The sequence below is a fragment of the Lycium barbarum genome, chromosome 10, assembly GCF_019175385.1.
Source record: "Lycium barbarum isolate Lr01 chromosome 10, ASM1917538v2, whole genome shotgun sequence".
Taxonomy (NCBI): Eukaryota; Viridiplantae; Streptophyta; class Magnoliopsida; order Solanales; family Solanaceae; genus Lycium; species Lycium barbarum.
The window spans coordinates 124625569-124640877 of NC_083346.1; the positions used below are offsets into that span (position 1 = coordinate 124625569).

The 15309-nt window shown below is 36.3% G+C and overlaps 2 protein-coding genes across 2 annotated transcripts; one reads left to right on the forward strand and one right to left on the reverse strand.

The window, feature by feature from the left end:
* The first annotated feature begins 4349 nt into the window (after positions 1–4349).
* LOC132613495 (14-3-3-like protein A) lies at positions 4350–7355 on the forward strand. Its single transcript, XM_060327528.1, has 4 exons — positions 4350–4920; positions 6618–6740; positions 6857–6973; positions 7067–7355. The coding sequence occupies exons 1-4, from the start codon at positions 4435–4437 to the stop codon at positions 7118–7120; spliced, it is 780 nt and encodes a 259-aa protein (XP_060183511.1). The 5' UTR covers positions 4350–4434; the 3' UTR covers positions 7121–7355.
* Positions 7356–10232: 2877 nt separating this feature from the next.
* LOC132613494 (probable LRR receptor-like serine/threonine-protein kinase At3g47570) lies at positions 10233–14750 on the reverse strand. Its single transcript, XM_060327527.1, has 2 exons — positions 10924–14750; positions 10233–10757 (listed from the first exon to the last, which is right to left on the reverse strand). The coding sequence occupies exons 1-2, from the start codon at positions 13964–13966 to the stop codon at positions 10411–10413; spliced, it is 3390 nt and encodes a 1129-aa protein (XP_060183510.1). The 5' UTR covers positions 13967–14750; the 3' UTR covers positions 10233–10410.
* Positions 14751–15309: the final 559 nt, after the last annotated feature.

Consider the following 15309-nt stretch of genomic DNA (forward strand, 5'->3'; position numbering starts at 1 on the left):
TTTGAGCCCACCGCTTCGTTTGTCCCAAGGTGGGCCCACTATTTCCAATTTTACCCTTTATGTGTCTATGACTTGTCTTCGAGCGTTTCGTTAGAGATACTCTAACTACTCCTTTATCTACTAAATAAAAACTATTTTAAATATTTCATTAAGTCTTATAAATTGTTTTGAATCTTGAAAACGATCTCGGATAGATTATGCCTCCGTAACCCGTTATGACATCTAAATTTACTTACTATGTTTCCATCCGATTTCATTGATTTGATTTGACATTCGATATGCCTCATTGAGTCTCTGGAAATATATATATGGTATTTTTAGTGCATTTAGTTTCTCACTACTCCGTTCGTGGATGCCTCAATGCTTCCCCCACTGAGCCCGGGCCAGGATATGTTGTCAAGCGTAATTCTCTGCATTGTTCGCCGCGTCCCGATGTGAGGGGGCAGGTATACGCGTACATGGGTCTGTGGAGTATGATGTGCCATGTCCGCCTATTCTGATCTGATCTGTTATGGCCATTTTGATATGATATTATATGATACGGGGCCACGCCCCTTTTCTGATTCCTCTGTATTGTGGCACCAGTGTCGGGAGGGTGACCACGTTCTGTCTGCCGAGTCCCGTGGCAGGGATCGGATATGATATGACATATGTTTCTGTACACATTCTGTCTGATTTGGAAATATGCATTTGACACTCTGGATTTTGTACCCATTTTCTGTAATCATTATGATTTGACTTCTGTGATTCCGCTTTACATATTCAGTACATATTTCGTACTGACCCCCTTTCTTCGGGGGTTGCGTTTTCATGCCGCGCAGGTACAGACGACAGGTTTGCTGATCCGCACGTTTAGGATCCCATTTCTGCTATTTTGGGGCGCCCTCTTCTACAGAGCCCATCTTTTGGTACAGTCTGTCACTGCTATCTGGATATGTACTTTGTTCAGGGTATGACGGGGCCCTGTCCCGTCTTATGATTATGATATGTTCTGTAGAGGTCTGTGGATACATCTGTGTGGGTTCTGTACATATGTTTGGGATGTTTTGTTTTATGATAGCCTTATCGGCTTCTGTGTGCCAAGTCTGCTCTTCGGCTAAATTCTGTAGCATCCACTAATGTTATTATTATATTATTATTCTGATAATATGCTAATTTGGGTATCGGGTACGTATAGGTGCCCAGATAGGGCACTGGTCGCGGCCCACGGGGTTGGGTCGTGACAGAAATATACTCAATCAGATTGCAAAGATCATTGTATAGTTTGAAGGAATCAGGACACATGTGTTATAACCGCTTTAGTGAGTATTTATCGAAGGAAGATTATATAAATGATGTCATTTGCCCATGTGTTTTTATAAAGAAAACAACATCGGGATTCGTTGTACTTGTTGTTTATGTTGACGACATAAACCTTATTGGAACTCCAGCAGAGCTTCAAAAGGTAATTGAATATTTAAAGAAATAATTTGAGATGAAAGATCTTGGAAAGACAAAATTGTGTCTTGGTTTACAAATTAAACATCTGACAAACGGTATCTTTGTCCATCAATCTGCCTATACAGAAAAGGTGTTGAAATGATTCTACATGAATGAAGCACATCCATTAAGTAATCCAATGATTGTCCGATCACTTGATGTGAATAAGGATCTGTTTCGACCTCAAGAAAAGAATGAAGAGATTCTTGGTCCTGAAGTACCATATCTTAGTGCGATTGGTGCACTAATGTATCTTGCTAGTATTACAAGGCCTGACATAGCATTTTCAGTCAATCTATTAGCAAGATATAGCTATGCTCTAACCGGGAGACACTGGAACAGAATCAAACACATACTGCGGTATCTAAAAGGGACTACTGATATGGACTTGTTTTATTCCAACAATTGCAGTCCCGATCTTGTTGGTTATGCCGATGTAGGGTATTTATCTGATCCACACAAAGCTCGATCTCAAACAGGCTATGTGTTCACATGTAAGGGCACTGCTATATCTTTGCGATCTACAAAATAATCTATTGTGGTTACTTCATCAAATCATGCCGAAATAATAACTATTCATGAAGCAAGCCGGGAATGTGTGTGGCTGAGATCAATGATACATCTCATTCGAGAAAAATGTGACAAAGTACCCACGATCTTATACGAAGATAATGCAGCGTGCATAGCCCAATTAAGGGGAGGATTCATAAAAGGAGATAGAACGAAGCATATTTCACCAAAGTTATTCTTCACACATGATCTCCAGAAAAATGGTGATATCAACGTATAACAAATTCGGTCAAGTGATAATTTTGCGGAATTGTTCACTAAGGCATTGCCAACTTCAACATTTAAGAAGTTGATATACAAGACTGGAATGTATCATTACTTGATGTTTCCATTAGAGGGAGTGAAATACGTGTTGTACTCTTTTTTTCCTTAACCAAGGTTTTATCCCATTGAGTTTTCCTGGTAAGGTTTTTAACGAGGCAGCTAGCAATGCGTATTACTAGATATGTGTACTATTTTTCCTTCATTAGAATTTTCCCCACAGGTTTTTTTAGTAAGGTTTTAAAGAGGCACATTATCTATTAATAAAACGTCCAAGGGGGAGTGTTATGAACTATGTTACAAGATATTTAGATGTATTACTAAGTCTAAATTATATCACTTGCACATTAAGTGATAAAAATACAACTTGCACTTGCAAGATGTATCTTAGTTATAGCAAGTTATATCTTAGTTGTACTTTTTAGTTGTAGATTAGTTGTATCTTACTTGTAGCATATTGTAAATCAATTTGTACAAGTTGTATGTTGAAGATTAAGGGAAAAAACTCTTCTATAAATAGAAACATTTTCCCTCTCATTTGAGACATCATTAACAAGTGATAATACAATATGTCATTTCTCTCTATAAAGTTATTTTAATTTGTTTCTCTTATTTACTTCCAATTATACAGTTTTATAACACATAAAGCGTAGTTATCCCTATTTTTTTTTTGGGAAACTTATAAAAATGACTACATTTTGAGGGTTAAAAATTTGGCATAGCTACACTTTAGCTAATTACATTTCGTAGCTACAGTAGATACACGCTACAGTAAATTGTATTCAAAATTCAGATTGTATTCAAAATTTAGCTGAGTCAAATTTCGTTGTATTCAAGTTCAGATTTCGCGGTATTCAAGTCAAATTTCGATGTATTCAAGTCAGATGTATTCAAATAAGTTATATTCAAATCTTTTTTTTTGGTAATAAAGTTGTATTCAAATCAAATATATTCAACTCAATTGTATTCATTTGTAGCTATTTTTTCAATGTATTCATGAAATAACTATCTATATTCATAAATGAGCTCGCTATATTGATGAATACAACGAGTAAAAACTGAATAGATAAAAACATAGATACACAAAAAATTAATAAATACACTATAAAAAAAATGAATACAATCTAAACATTTAACAAACAAAAAAAACTCAAAAAAGTGAATACAACCGCCGTATTCGTGTATACAACAACACCAACCACTAGCTCCAGCCAGATCTGCCAACAATTTCCGACTAGATTGGCCGGAAATTTCACACTAACAACAACAACAGCCAACAAGAGAGAGAGAGAGAGAGAGAGAGAGAGAGAAAAGCGTTTGGAACCAAAACTAATGACTGAGATTATTACACATACCTAGCTGCCATTGTTGAGTTTTCAGAGCTCTGTAACTGCTCTTTTTTCACAGTCCTATTAAACCAAACCAAAATATAGCGTTAAAAATAGTAAAATGCAAACAGAAATTTCTTCCTAGAAAAGCTTAAACTATAGATTTTTAGGAATAAAAACAACAACAGCCAACAACAACAACAGGTCGTTGTCACGACGGAGCTACGACGGCAACGGGAGGCATGACGTTGTTGCTAGCAACTAGATCTGAATGACGTTGTTGCTAGCAACCAGATCTGAGGGGATGCACCGGCGGTGATAACAGCAGAGCTCCGGCGTCGCTGGTCGAAAGGTGAAGAGAAAGCATCGGGTTTCGCCAGAGAAGATGAATAGCGATGGTTCCGACGAAGAAGAGAGAGTGAAAGAGAAGAGAGAGTTGAGGGAGGAGAGAGATAGGGGGGTTTGAGGGAAAAATACGGATACAGTGAAATAAGAGGAAAATAGTTACATTGTGTAATTGATATACCAAATTTAGTTATGAAATGTAATTAAAGTAAAATGTAGCTACTAAATATAATTACCTACTAGTGTTTGCCACACCACGTAGATTTCCTTTTTTTTTACCAGTACAATTAAAAGACCCAAATGAGCCAACCTAACTATCAGTCCGGCCCACAAAGCCCAATTTACATGCTCTAAAACCCAAAATTTCAGAATCGAATCTCAAAAACCGCTCATTCAACACTCACAACTTTCTCTCTCTAAAAAAAAAAAAAAAATCTCTCTCTAACCATCAATGGCGTCCCCACGCGAAGAGAATGTCTACATGGCGAAGCTGGCCGAGCAGGCCGAACGGTACGAAGAAATGGTAGAATTCATGGAGAAGGTCGTCGGCGCGTGCAGCACCACCACCGACGACGAACTCACCGTCGAAGAACGTAACCTTCTCTCCGTCGCGTATAAAAACGTGATCGGAGCAAGACGCGCATCGTGGCGTATAATCTCATCAATCGAACAGAAAGAGGAAAGTCGTGGTAACGAAGAACACGTGGCGTCAATTAAGACGTACAGATCTCAGATCGAAACTGAATTAACTTCGATCTGTAATGGTATACTTAAGTTGCTTGATTCGAAATTGATTGGTATGGCTGGTAATGGTGATTCCAAGGTGTTTTATTTGAAAATGAAGGGAGATTATTTTAGGTATTTAGCTGAGTTTAAAACTGGTGCTGAAAGGAAAGAAGCTGCTGAGAATACTCTTTCGGCTTACAAAGCTGCTCAGGTTTGTTGGAAAATTACACTCTATGTTGCGCGATTTAGCTTATGTTTGTGTGTAAACATATTTTATACACTGTTATATGCGGTTATACAACGCTGATACATTATGTATAATGCTTTAATGTTGTATCTATTTTTTTTTTTTTTGAAACAGGTAACATATGCTGTATCTATTTTTGAAAATATATATTTTGAGTTTATGTTTGTGTGTAAACACATTTTATACGCTCTTATACAAGGTTGATACATTATGTATAATGCTTTAATGTTGTATCTATTTTTGAAAATATATATTTTGAGTTTATGTTTGTGTGTAAACACATTTTATACGCTCTTATACAAGGTTGATACATTATGTATAATGCTTTAATGTTGTATCTATTTTTGAAAATATATATTTTGAGTTTATGTTTGTGTGTAAACACATTTTATACACTATTGTACGTGCTAATACAAGATTGATACATTATGTATAATGCTTTCCTAGGTATGATGTTGTATAAATTGAAAAGATGGCTGCTCAGGTTTGTGTGGAAATTACGCTTGATGTCTATTTTTAAAAATATGTACTTTGAGTTTGTTGCCTGATTTAGCTTATGTTTGTGTGTAAATACATTTTATACACTGTTATATGCGGTTGTACAAGGTTGATACATTATGTATAATGCTTTCCCAGGTATAATGTTGTATAAACTGAAAATATGGCTGCTCAGGTTGTTGTTTATGGGAAAATTTCGCTCTATGTCTATTTTTGAAATTATTTATGTCGCATAGCACATACTTTGAAATTATTTATGCCGCGTAGCACATACTTTGAGTTTGTTACCCGATTTAGCCCATATTTGTGTATAAACATCTTTTATACACTATTATACTTGATACATTATGTATAAATGTTGTATACTGGGCTATGTGGCGGAATAATTTATGTGGGGCTGTATATTTTGAAGATTTCCCTATTTTCATTCCTTAGGCTTACGCCTTATGTCTACTGGGAGAAAATACTTACACGCTTTAGCCCATATTTAGATAAAATTACAACCTTTGCAAGGCTGCTCAGGCTGGTTTATTCTTGGGATAATAGTATTTATGGTGCCTAAATTATAGGTATAATTTGATTTGGGTTCTTGCAATATTTGACGAAGCATATTTAACCTATCGAAATGTGTTTTTTTTTTGTCCTTTATGTAAGAAGTATGTTGTATTTGAACTATTTTTAGAAATATACTGTTGTCAAATATGGAGTAACAGTACAAGCTTAACATAATGCATATGACACTGATAACTATGGTTAATTTGTGAATATTCACAAGCAAAGGGATCAAAAGCACACATTTCAATTAATTGGAGGTTAAATGTGCGTAGTCAGGTGTCACAAGGAGCCAAATGTCAGGTGTCACAAGGAGCAAAATTAGAACGAATAATTGAAGGACCAAAAGTACTATTAACCCTATGGTTAGGTTTTAATTCCTTATCGTTTTGCAAATGCTGGAGAAAAATATGATGTTCTTTCTGCTTGGAAAAGAATGGCGATGTTCTCTATGTATCAAATTTGTAAATTGCATAAGAAGTACTGCTGAATGACAATCTTTAATGGGGAAAATAACATATATCCATTAAAAGTCACTGTCAAAGGAAAAAGAAGTTTTCTTGTGCTGAACAATGTAGTGTATGAAGTTGACATCTTGCTCTCATTTCCAGGACATCGCTAATGGCGAATTAGCCCCTACACATCCGATCCGATTGGGGCTAGCTCTCAATTTCTCAGTGTTTTACTATGAGATATTGAATTCTCCTGATCGTGCTTGTAATCTTGCCAAACAGGTAACAAATTTATTGTGTCTCTTGTTTCCCAAATGAGCATCCAGAGTAATTCTGGAAAGAAAATAGATGTTTGGATCTATTGAATGATGTTTATGGTTTGTATGTTTGTGTAAAAGGCCTTTGATGAGGCAATTGCGGAGCTTGATACCCTTGGAGAGGAGTCCTACAAGGACAGCACTTTGATTATGCAACTTCTGCGTGATAACCTCACTCTGTGGACCTCGGATATGCAGGTAAATTCTTGTGTTCTCTTGTTTATTGGATTGTTTTGTTTGTCTTTTGTGATAGTTTGGCTAATCCATCTCTTGTTGACTTTTCTTCTTCAGGATGATGGAACCGATGAGATCAAAGAACAATCAAAAGCAGATGAGCAGCAGTAATGTGAGTGAAACCTCTTTGCTTACAGAAAATCGATGAAGTAACTTTGCTCATCGATCAAATTGACTGTTTGTAGACCTAAATCCCGTGATTTGTAATACCTAAAGGCACTGTTTCTTGCCATTTGTTGTTTTCAGCAAAGATTACTTTTTGTCTCAGTATTTCTCTTGTATTTGGATGCTCCAATCATGGAAATGGATTTTTATTTTTATTAAGCAAATAGCACTTTGTATTTAACCTTTCTCGTAGAATGGCGCATTGCGGATTTCATCTCCCTTCAAAATTCTGCATTTTTATTTCTTACTCCATCTTGTGTTTACATCGATATGTGATTAAACTTTGTACAAGTCAAGATTGAATTTTGTTGAGTCACATCTTTTGTGTTGCATTCACATATACTCTTATCTTATGATGTATGGGAAAATCACATATACCCTTCAGCTTAGATTTTTATTTTTTGAAGAATTTATCAACTCTCTGTCCACTTAACATCCCCTCTGTTCAAGTAGTCCCTTTTCTTTGATTTTTTTTGGTAGGTGTGCACCATTTGTATATGATAGATCTATGTGTCAATCCTTGGGAATAACGTTTTGCTCTGTTTTCGGCTTGGCAAACAACTGGTTTGTTGACTTCTAGTTTTTGTCCCATTTTAAAATATCTCTCCAAGCATGATGTGCACACTAGTAGTCTTTTTTTTTTTTTTATTTATTTATTTTATTTCCCCCCCCCCCCCCCCCCCCCAATAAAAGGAGGGCCACCAAGGTTCTTGCCTTATTCATTGAATAAAGTTCTCCAGTTGGCGTGGCAACATCTCATTGGGTAGCTGTCTAGTTTAGTCAAGATTCTCTAATGAATTTTGGGTTTAAATTTTGAAACCTTCAAATGCTGTAATTTTGGTACCAAACTGATCTTTACCCTTAGTAATAATGAAAGTGTTTCCAGCATCAGCACTCAGAAACTTTGACTGGCGAAAGGCAAAATAATGCCTGACTCTTCACTTTTAGCTGATAGGCTAAAGCATTCTTCTTGATGATTAAAGCTAGTACTGGACTCTTTTTATTCCTCTTTTCCAAACTTTATAGTTTGATTCATGAGCCTTGCAAAATTGTTGATCTTTACTGTACGTCGTTCAAGTCTAAATAACCTACTGTTAGTGTTAGGGTTCTCAACTGAACATATTGATGACAAGTTGCACAGGCGCGCGCTCTCTTCACCTCTTTCAATGTTATTAAAAGCTATCGCGTCGTTTGAAGCGATGTGAAGCTTTAAATAAGTGTGAGCTTTAAACTATGACATGCAAAGTGATTCCAATGAAAAGTGGCCATTTTTCAAAATTTCAACTATGAGGCATTATTGTGCACTTCTTGCTTTTCGCTTCAAGCCTCAAGGAACTTGTTGCTTTTTTGCACTTGCGCTTTTAAAAACACTGCTCCGTTTTCTCTTCTTGTAATCCGCCCTTAACATGAAATGACTACTGATTTGTTGCTGCGTCGTGGATGTCTCCTCCAATTTGCTTGCTTGTGGGGAAACAGAATTTTGCAGCGCCTTTGAATGTGAACTTGTGCCTGGTTGGCTTGCAAAGTTGCAGTCATCTGAAGCTACTAATATGTCCTTTGACCCTTACAAAAGGGCATTAAATAGGGTTGAGGTTGACACAATGTAAACGTTGTTTGGGGTTTAAAATGTCAAGTGGGTCTACATTTTCGTCCATACTGAGCAGCAGGTTAGTTCTTCTTCAAACATTTATGAATGTGGGCAACTTGAACGAATAAAAACATCAACTTAAGTTTACGCAAAAGATTTACCACAACTAGGTCACCTAAGGAACCGTTTTGACATGATTTGAAACCATGAGATGAAATCAGATTTGGACATGCAATTTGGATTTCTTAGGTTGTGTTTTTTCTTATAGACATAAAAACCCCATAAGTTGTGAAAACTATCAAAACTTTCCCAATTTTTATATAATCTTACCAAATGAGCAAGTCATAGTTCATAACAAAATTAATACGCCACTAGAAGGTCTTTCTAAAAAATACGACATCAATTGGTTAAACTTTAATTCAATAAAAAGGAAAATTTAACATGAATATTAATGTATCTACTCTTTAATACAATCCTCTCATATGATACGAACATAAATAAATGTTGATAGAAGTTAATGAGGTTGGTAAATTGTTGGTGGAGTGATTGTTAAAAATATCTACCAATTTATGAAATTTTCTTTTTACAAAATATAAACTTATGGTTAAGTTTTACATTTAAAAATTTGAAAATCATGATTTGATATTTCACATCATGCCTTTTTGGATGATTTGAGATTTAATCTCATGAGATGAAATTATATTTTCAAACATTGATTTCATCTCATGACATGCAATCGCATGTCCAAATGCCTACTAAAGGCAATAATATGCAACTCTCGATAGTAACTAATGATGACAAATAGGAAAATTCTTGGATCCTTTCAATTATTTGTACTTTATTTGCAGCTCAACCCAGCTAAGCTTTGTGCCTTATAGCATTTTAAAAATTAACTACAGGTTAGAATGATGTATTCAAATTTTGAGCTGTTTGATAGTACCCATGTGAACAGCAAGACACAAGTACATTCACACAACATTGTTGCAGAGAGAGCTGCTATTAAGCTGGAAATTTAAAACCTATCATTTTAATTTTAGCTTCAATTAGTCACAAAATCAGCATATTTTAGCTACTAATATGTGTATTTAAAATATTTGAATTGACACCTACATCCCATTGTTTCTATCTGAAATCCATGAGTTCTAAACTCCAAGCACGATTATAGGAAGAGTGCAACTGAGTAACTCTTTTTACCCACTAAAGTTTAGGCAGATCGCACAAAGTCAACTAATTTTATTCTTCCACTAGGATCCGTACCAGGTCTCGCATGACTTGATTCTAATTATTGACTATTAGGCCACACTCGTGAGTTATGGCACAAACCTTATTCTTCTGCATACAATCCATTTCAGAATCTCAATAATACGTTGGGTTACTCTGCTTCGTTCAAGCTCGTATGAAACAGTTAATTTCGTGTCCATGAAGGGGCAAACACCATTGTTAAATTCTTCTAGCTAAGACAATAACAAGAATGCTTGAAAATCAATTACTATGTAACAAAATTAATACAATATGTGTAGTGTTAAAACACTGAAGTACACACAGTACTGGAAAAGTAATAGGGACGACTTCACTAAAGAAACTAGGTTAAAAAAGAAAACATATTAAATTGCAGCTAAAAAAGAAACACTATAACAGAAGCTAACTTCTATGTTTCCAAAAACGTGTTCTTGATTTTGTGAAGCCTCTTGACTACGTCTTTCATAGTTATCCTTGACTCTGGCTTTTCCTTTGTGCAATCCAAAGCCAATTCTATCATGGAGGCTATGCAGAGTTCGCTTTTTGAATTGACATGCTTTCCCTCATGAAAAAGATTGGCATCCACAACTTCCATAGTTGTCTTGGGAAATGCTGGTCTTATCCACTGCCTCAGGCCAAGATTTTCATTGAATATCTCATCATCAGTTGGTCTTCTTTTTGACAATACCTCTATCATCATGATGCCATAGCTGTAAACATCACCACTAGTTGACACTCTTCCCTCCGAGCCATATTCTTAGAAGAAAGAAAATGAAAATAATAATATTACATTCGAGGTATAATAATAATTTTGTACAATCAAAGACTTGACTTCTATTTAGTTCTTGAATTCGAAAGGGCTTAATTATGATAAGCGAAAGGGTTTACGATACGTGAAAAAGAACTAAACTAGCATACGTACCTGGTGCAATGTAACCAAGAGTCCCTAATGTCTCCGTATGTGCCATGGAGTTGCTTACAGCTAATATTTTAGATATGCCAAAATCACCAACGTGTGCCACCATATCTTCATCCAAAAGAATGTTGGCTGGCTTTAGGTCGCAATGAACTATCGGAGACTCATGATCATGGTGTAGATATTCAATTGCCACAGCCACATCAAGCATTATGGTGACTCTTTGAGGAAGGTTCAAGTGGCGATCTTCTTTGTACAACCAATTATCAAGACTTCCATTAGGCATATACTGCAGAACAAAGGCTCTTATGCATTCACTGGAACAAGTAGTAAACACCGAAACAAGATTTTTGTGCCTAACATTCCTCAGCACTTCACATTCAGTATCAAACCTTTTGCATACTTCCTCATTTTGCAAATCCAGAACCTTTATTGCCACCACAATTCCACTAGATAATGTGCCTTTGTACACAGAGCCAGAACCTCCCACACCAATTAAATTTGATCCATCAAAATAATTGGTCGCTCGTTGAATCTCGTGATAAGAAACTAATTGATGAGTCTTGATCTCCAGTACCTCTTCCACATCTTTGGACTTCCCTTTCTTCTGTCGTTTCATTATCCAAATTGAAGCCACCAACAATATCAAAAAGGATGAAATAACCATTGGAATGACAATTTTGAGCACAAGCTTATTAGACTTTGATTGTTGTCCACGATTAGTGATAGCACAAGGAACCTTCAATATGTGCATTCCACATAGACCTCTATTCCCTAGGAAAGATTGTGGAGTGAAATTTGCAAACACACCACCACTGGGTATTTCACCTTCTAATTCATTAAATGAAACATTGATACTTATAAGGTGTGATAGTTTCTCCAATGACTTAGGAATAGTACCTGATATGGCATTTAATGACAAATCCAAGAACTCCAGGCTTACCAAGCTTGCAAAGGATGATGGAATTGGGTCAGAAAATGAGTTGTTTGATAGGAAAAGATACTGCAGGTTCTCAAGGTCCCCTATTCTTCTTGGTATCATGCCCGAAAGGTGGTTACCAGAAAGATCTATTGCTATAATGGCCTTCAGTTCACCAATATTTGGTGAAACTTCTCCTTGTATAAAGTTTTGGCTAATGTTTAGGCGGAGAAGGCCACTCATTTTCCAGAGGCTCAAAGGAAGCGGTGATGAAAGTTTATTAGAACCCAAATAAAGGTGTTGTAGCATGCTAAGATTCCATATACATGCTGGAATTGACCCAAATAGCTCATTATCAGCCAGATGTAATAGGACCAAATTAGATAAATGACAAACTACCTCTGGAATATTCCCTTGCAATTTATTGTTATATAGATATAGACCTTGGAGTTGTTCAAGCTTACCGACCTCAGAAGGAATGGTTCCGATCAAGTTGTTATCCTCAAAACCTAGTGACAATAGACCGCTTATGTTGCCTATACTTGTGGGGATGGGGCCGTTTATGTGTGCATCTGCTATATGAAAGTTTTTCAAAGTAGATGAAAGATTCCCAATAGAATTGGGCAAAACGCCATTCAACAGTGTGGAACTCAGTTCTAGATATTGCAACATCCTACAGTCCACCAAAGAATTGAAGAATTGCAGATCATGTTCACCTGGTTCAATGGTAAGTTGATTTTCAGATAGAAACAATCCCCACAGCTCACGGAGATTTCCCAAGTTAGTAGGAATAGTGCCTGTGAGAAAGTTATGTTCTAGCCCCAATGCCTCAAGCTTGGAAGCATTTGTGATGTATAGAGGAATTTCCCCTTGGAGCTGATTGTTTCCCAAGAAAAGTTGTTCAAGGTTTGGAAGATGAAGACCTATAGTGGTTGGAATTTCCCCCGAGAGGTTATTGAAACTGAAATCGACTAGTTCCAAAGAAGATATATTAAAAATAGCCTTCGGAATTTGACCACTAAATTTATAATTTTGGACAAAGTTAATTAGCCTCAAATTTGATAGCTTCCCCAATTCCAGAGGAATTGGGCCCTCCAAGCGATTGCTTCCACAATAAAGATTTCGCAGAGTGGAAATATTGCCCAATGAAGTGGGAACAGTCCCTGTTATTGGATTATCACCAATGTAAAAATCCTCGAGCTTGGATAAACAACCAATATTTTTAGGTATGTCTCCAGTTATGTTGTTGGAAGATAGGGACAACCCTTTGAGCTCCCTGAGTTGGCAAATGTTGGAAGGAATGGAACCAGAAATTTTGTTCCAAGATACACTTAAACCCTCTAGATTTGACACAATATTCTCTTCACCAAGCAAGAGGGGACCAGAAAGGCTATTGATTCCCAGACCTATGATAAGTAGCGAGGAGATATTAAACAGTACTGTAGGAATATAACCTGTTAACTGATTATCTGTCAAGGATAGAAATGCAAGTCGGCTTAGATTACCGATTTCCTTTGGAATGTTGCCGCTGACTCTATTCCCATACAAACTGAAGCTCAACAATTTTGTGGCATTTCCAACCGAAGGAGGGATTATACCCGTGAGGCTATTGTTCCTGAGATTTAAGACTCTGAGTTCCGGAACATACCATGGACCTTTCCACATTTCACCACTGAATTTATTGAAAGCCAATAAAATATTTTGAATTGTCCGGTGTTGAAATAGACTTGGTGGAATACTTCCTTCTAGCTGATTGTTTTGAACATCAATCACTTCCAAGTGAGGCAAGTGGCCAAGTCCGTAAGGGATGCCACCATGGAAGCTGTTGTTCCCAAGATTGAGCACACTGAGAAAGGACAAATTGGCCAAAGACGGGGAAATTGTGCCTTGAAGTTGCAAATTAGGAAGCGCCAAGGCCACAACCCTTTGCCTTTTTGAACTGCAAGTGACACCAAACCAAGAGCAAAAAGAAGCATTCTTGGTCCAATTATTGGCCAAAAAATGACTAGGACTTGTAATAAGATTTTGGAAAGCTAGTAGAGCTTCTTGGTCCGTCTCATTTGAGGGAGCAACTGATATAGAAAAATGAACTAGAAAGAGAAGAGTCAATAAGAAATTGTGCTTCTCCATGCTGTTACTATGCACTGGAAATAGAATGTTTCAAGCGAATTCAGACACTGGACTTTTTGTGTGGTATTTCCAAAGATCAAAGTTACTCCACTATATAGCACCAAAATAAATAAAGTGTTGGAAAAGGATAGACTGTAGTTTCCAAGATGTGAAAACAGATCTAGCGTGAAAACAGATTAAAAGGAGGAAAATAAGTAGCAAAAGCCGAAAAAGAAAATGTCCACTTCCCTTGATAGTTGACAAAACTGAGTAAAAGGATAAAAGAATTATAATGGTACAGTGGCTAGTTGGACACAATTTTGTATTACAACTGTCCAGTGGCCTTGGTAGTCAATCAACTTGCATTGAGAAAGATATAAACCTTCATATTTATCTCCTTTTATATATGGTTCAGAACCAAGTCAATGGATATCCATGCAGTCCAGACAAGTTGTCCCATAACCCAATCAATGAGAATCACTTACTGACAAAAAGAAAAAGTCAATGGGAATCAGTTGCATTATTGAAATTATTATTGAATTGAGTGCAGTTAATGATATGAATGCAGTTAAACACAGTTGCAAGGCTACAGACCATTTATATTAATTAGTAACAGAGTGGTTTGGTGGGATTATGTAAGGAAATTACTTGCTTATAGGCAGAGAGTTTACAGCAAGATTATAGGAATACAGAAGGCATCAAAGATGAAAATAACTGTACAATTTCAAGTTGTATCCTATACAAACGTTAATTTAATGATCTATGACTATGGAAAATTGAGATTAGCAACTCTTGGAAATTATACCTCCTAGCTTAAAGAGTATATATATCCTGAAAAGCTAATGGAGTCAATCATTGGATCTGTGCTAAGTCAGTCTATGACCATGTGTTTAGGTTCCCTAATTCAGATCTGGTGACTTCATTAGCTTTTCATAATATATAGTATTATGGTTCCCTTTTTCAGGAATGCTTAAAGCAACAACTCAACTATATATTTTTTTCGTGTTAATCTATGTCAATCAATCAACTTGCCTCAATCTCAAACTTGTTGGCGCATCAACTATATAAATTCTCTTTTGCTTTCCGCTCTAGTATAGTCGACTTTATTCAAATGCTAAACCTTGACATTTTCTCCAAATTAGGGGTTCTGTAAAACTAAAATTACCTCTAAATCTCACGTTGTATAAGTCTCTATTTAGTCTAACTAATACTAGAAAGACTCGTAACATTTATCAGACCTCATACAAGTGTAACAACAACAACTATGTCTTAGGGTCTGTTTGGTATGGAGGAAAACATACCAATTTTTCCATGTTTGGTTGGTCAAATGTTTGGAAAATATTTGTGTGAGCTCGCTCACATTG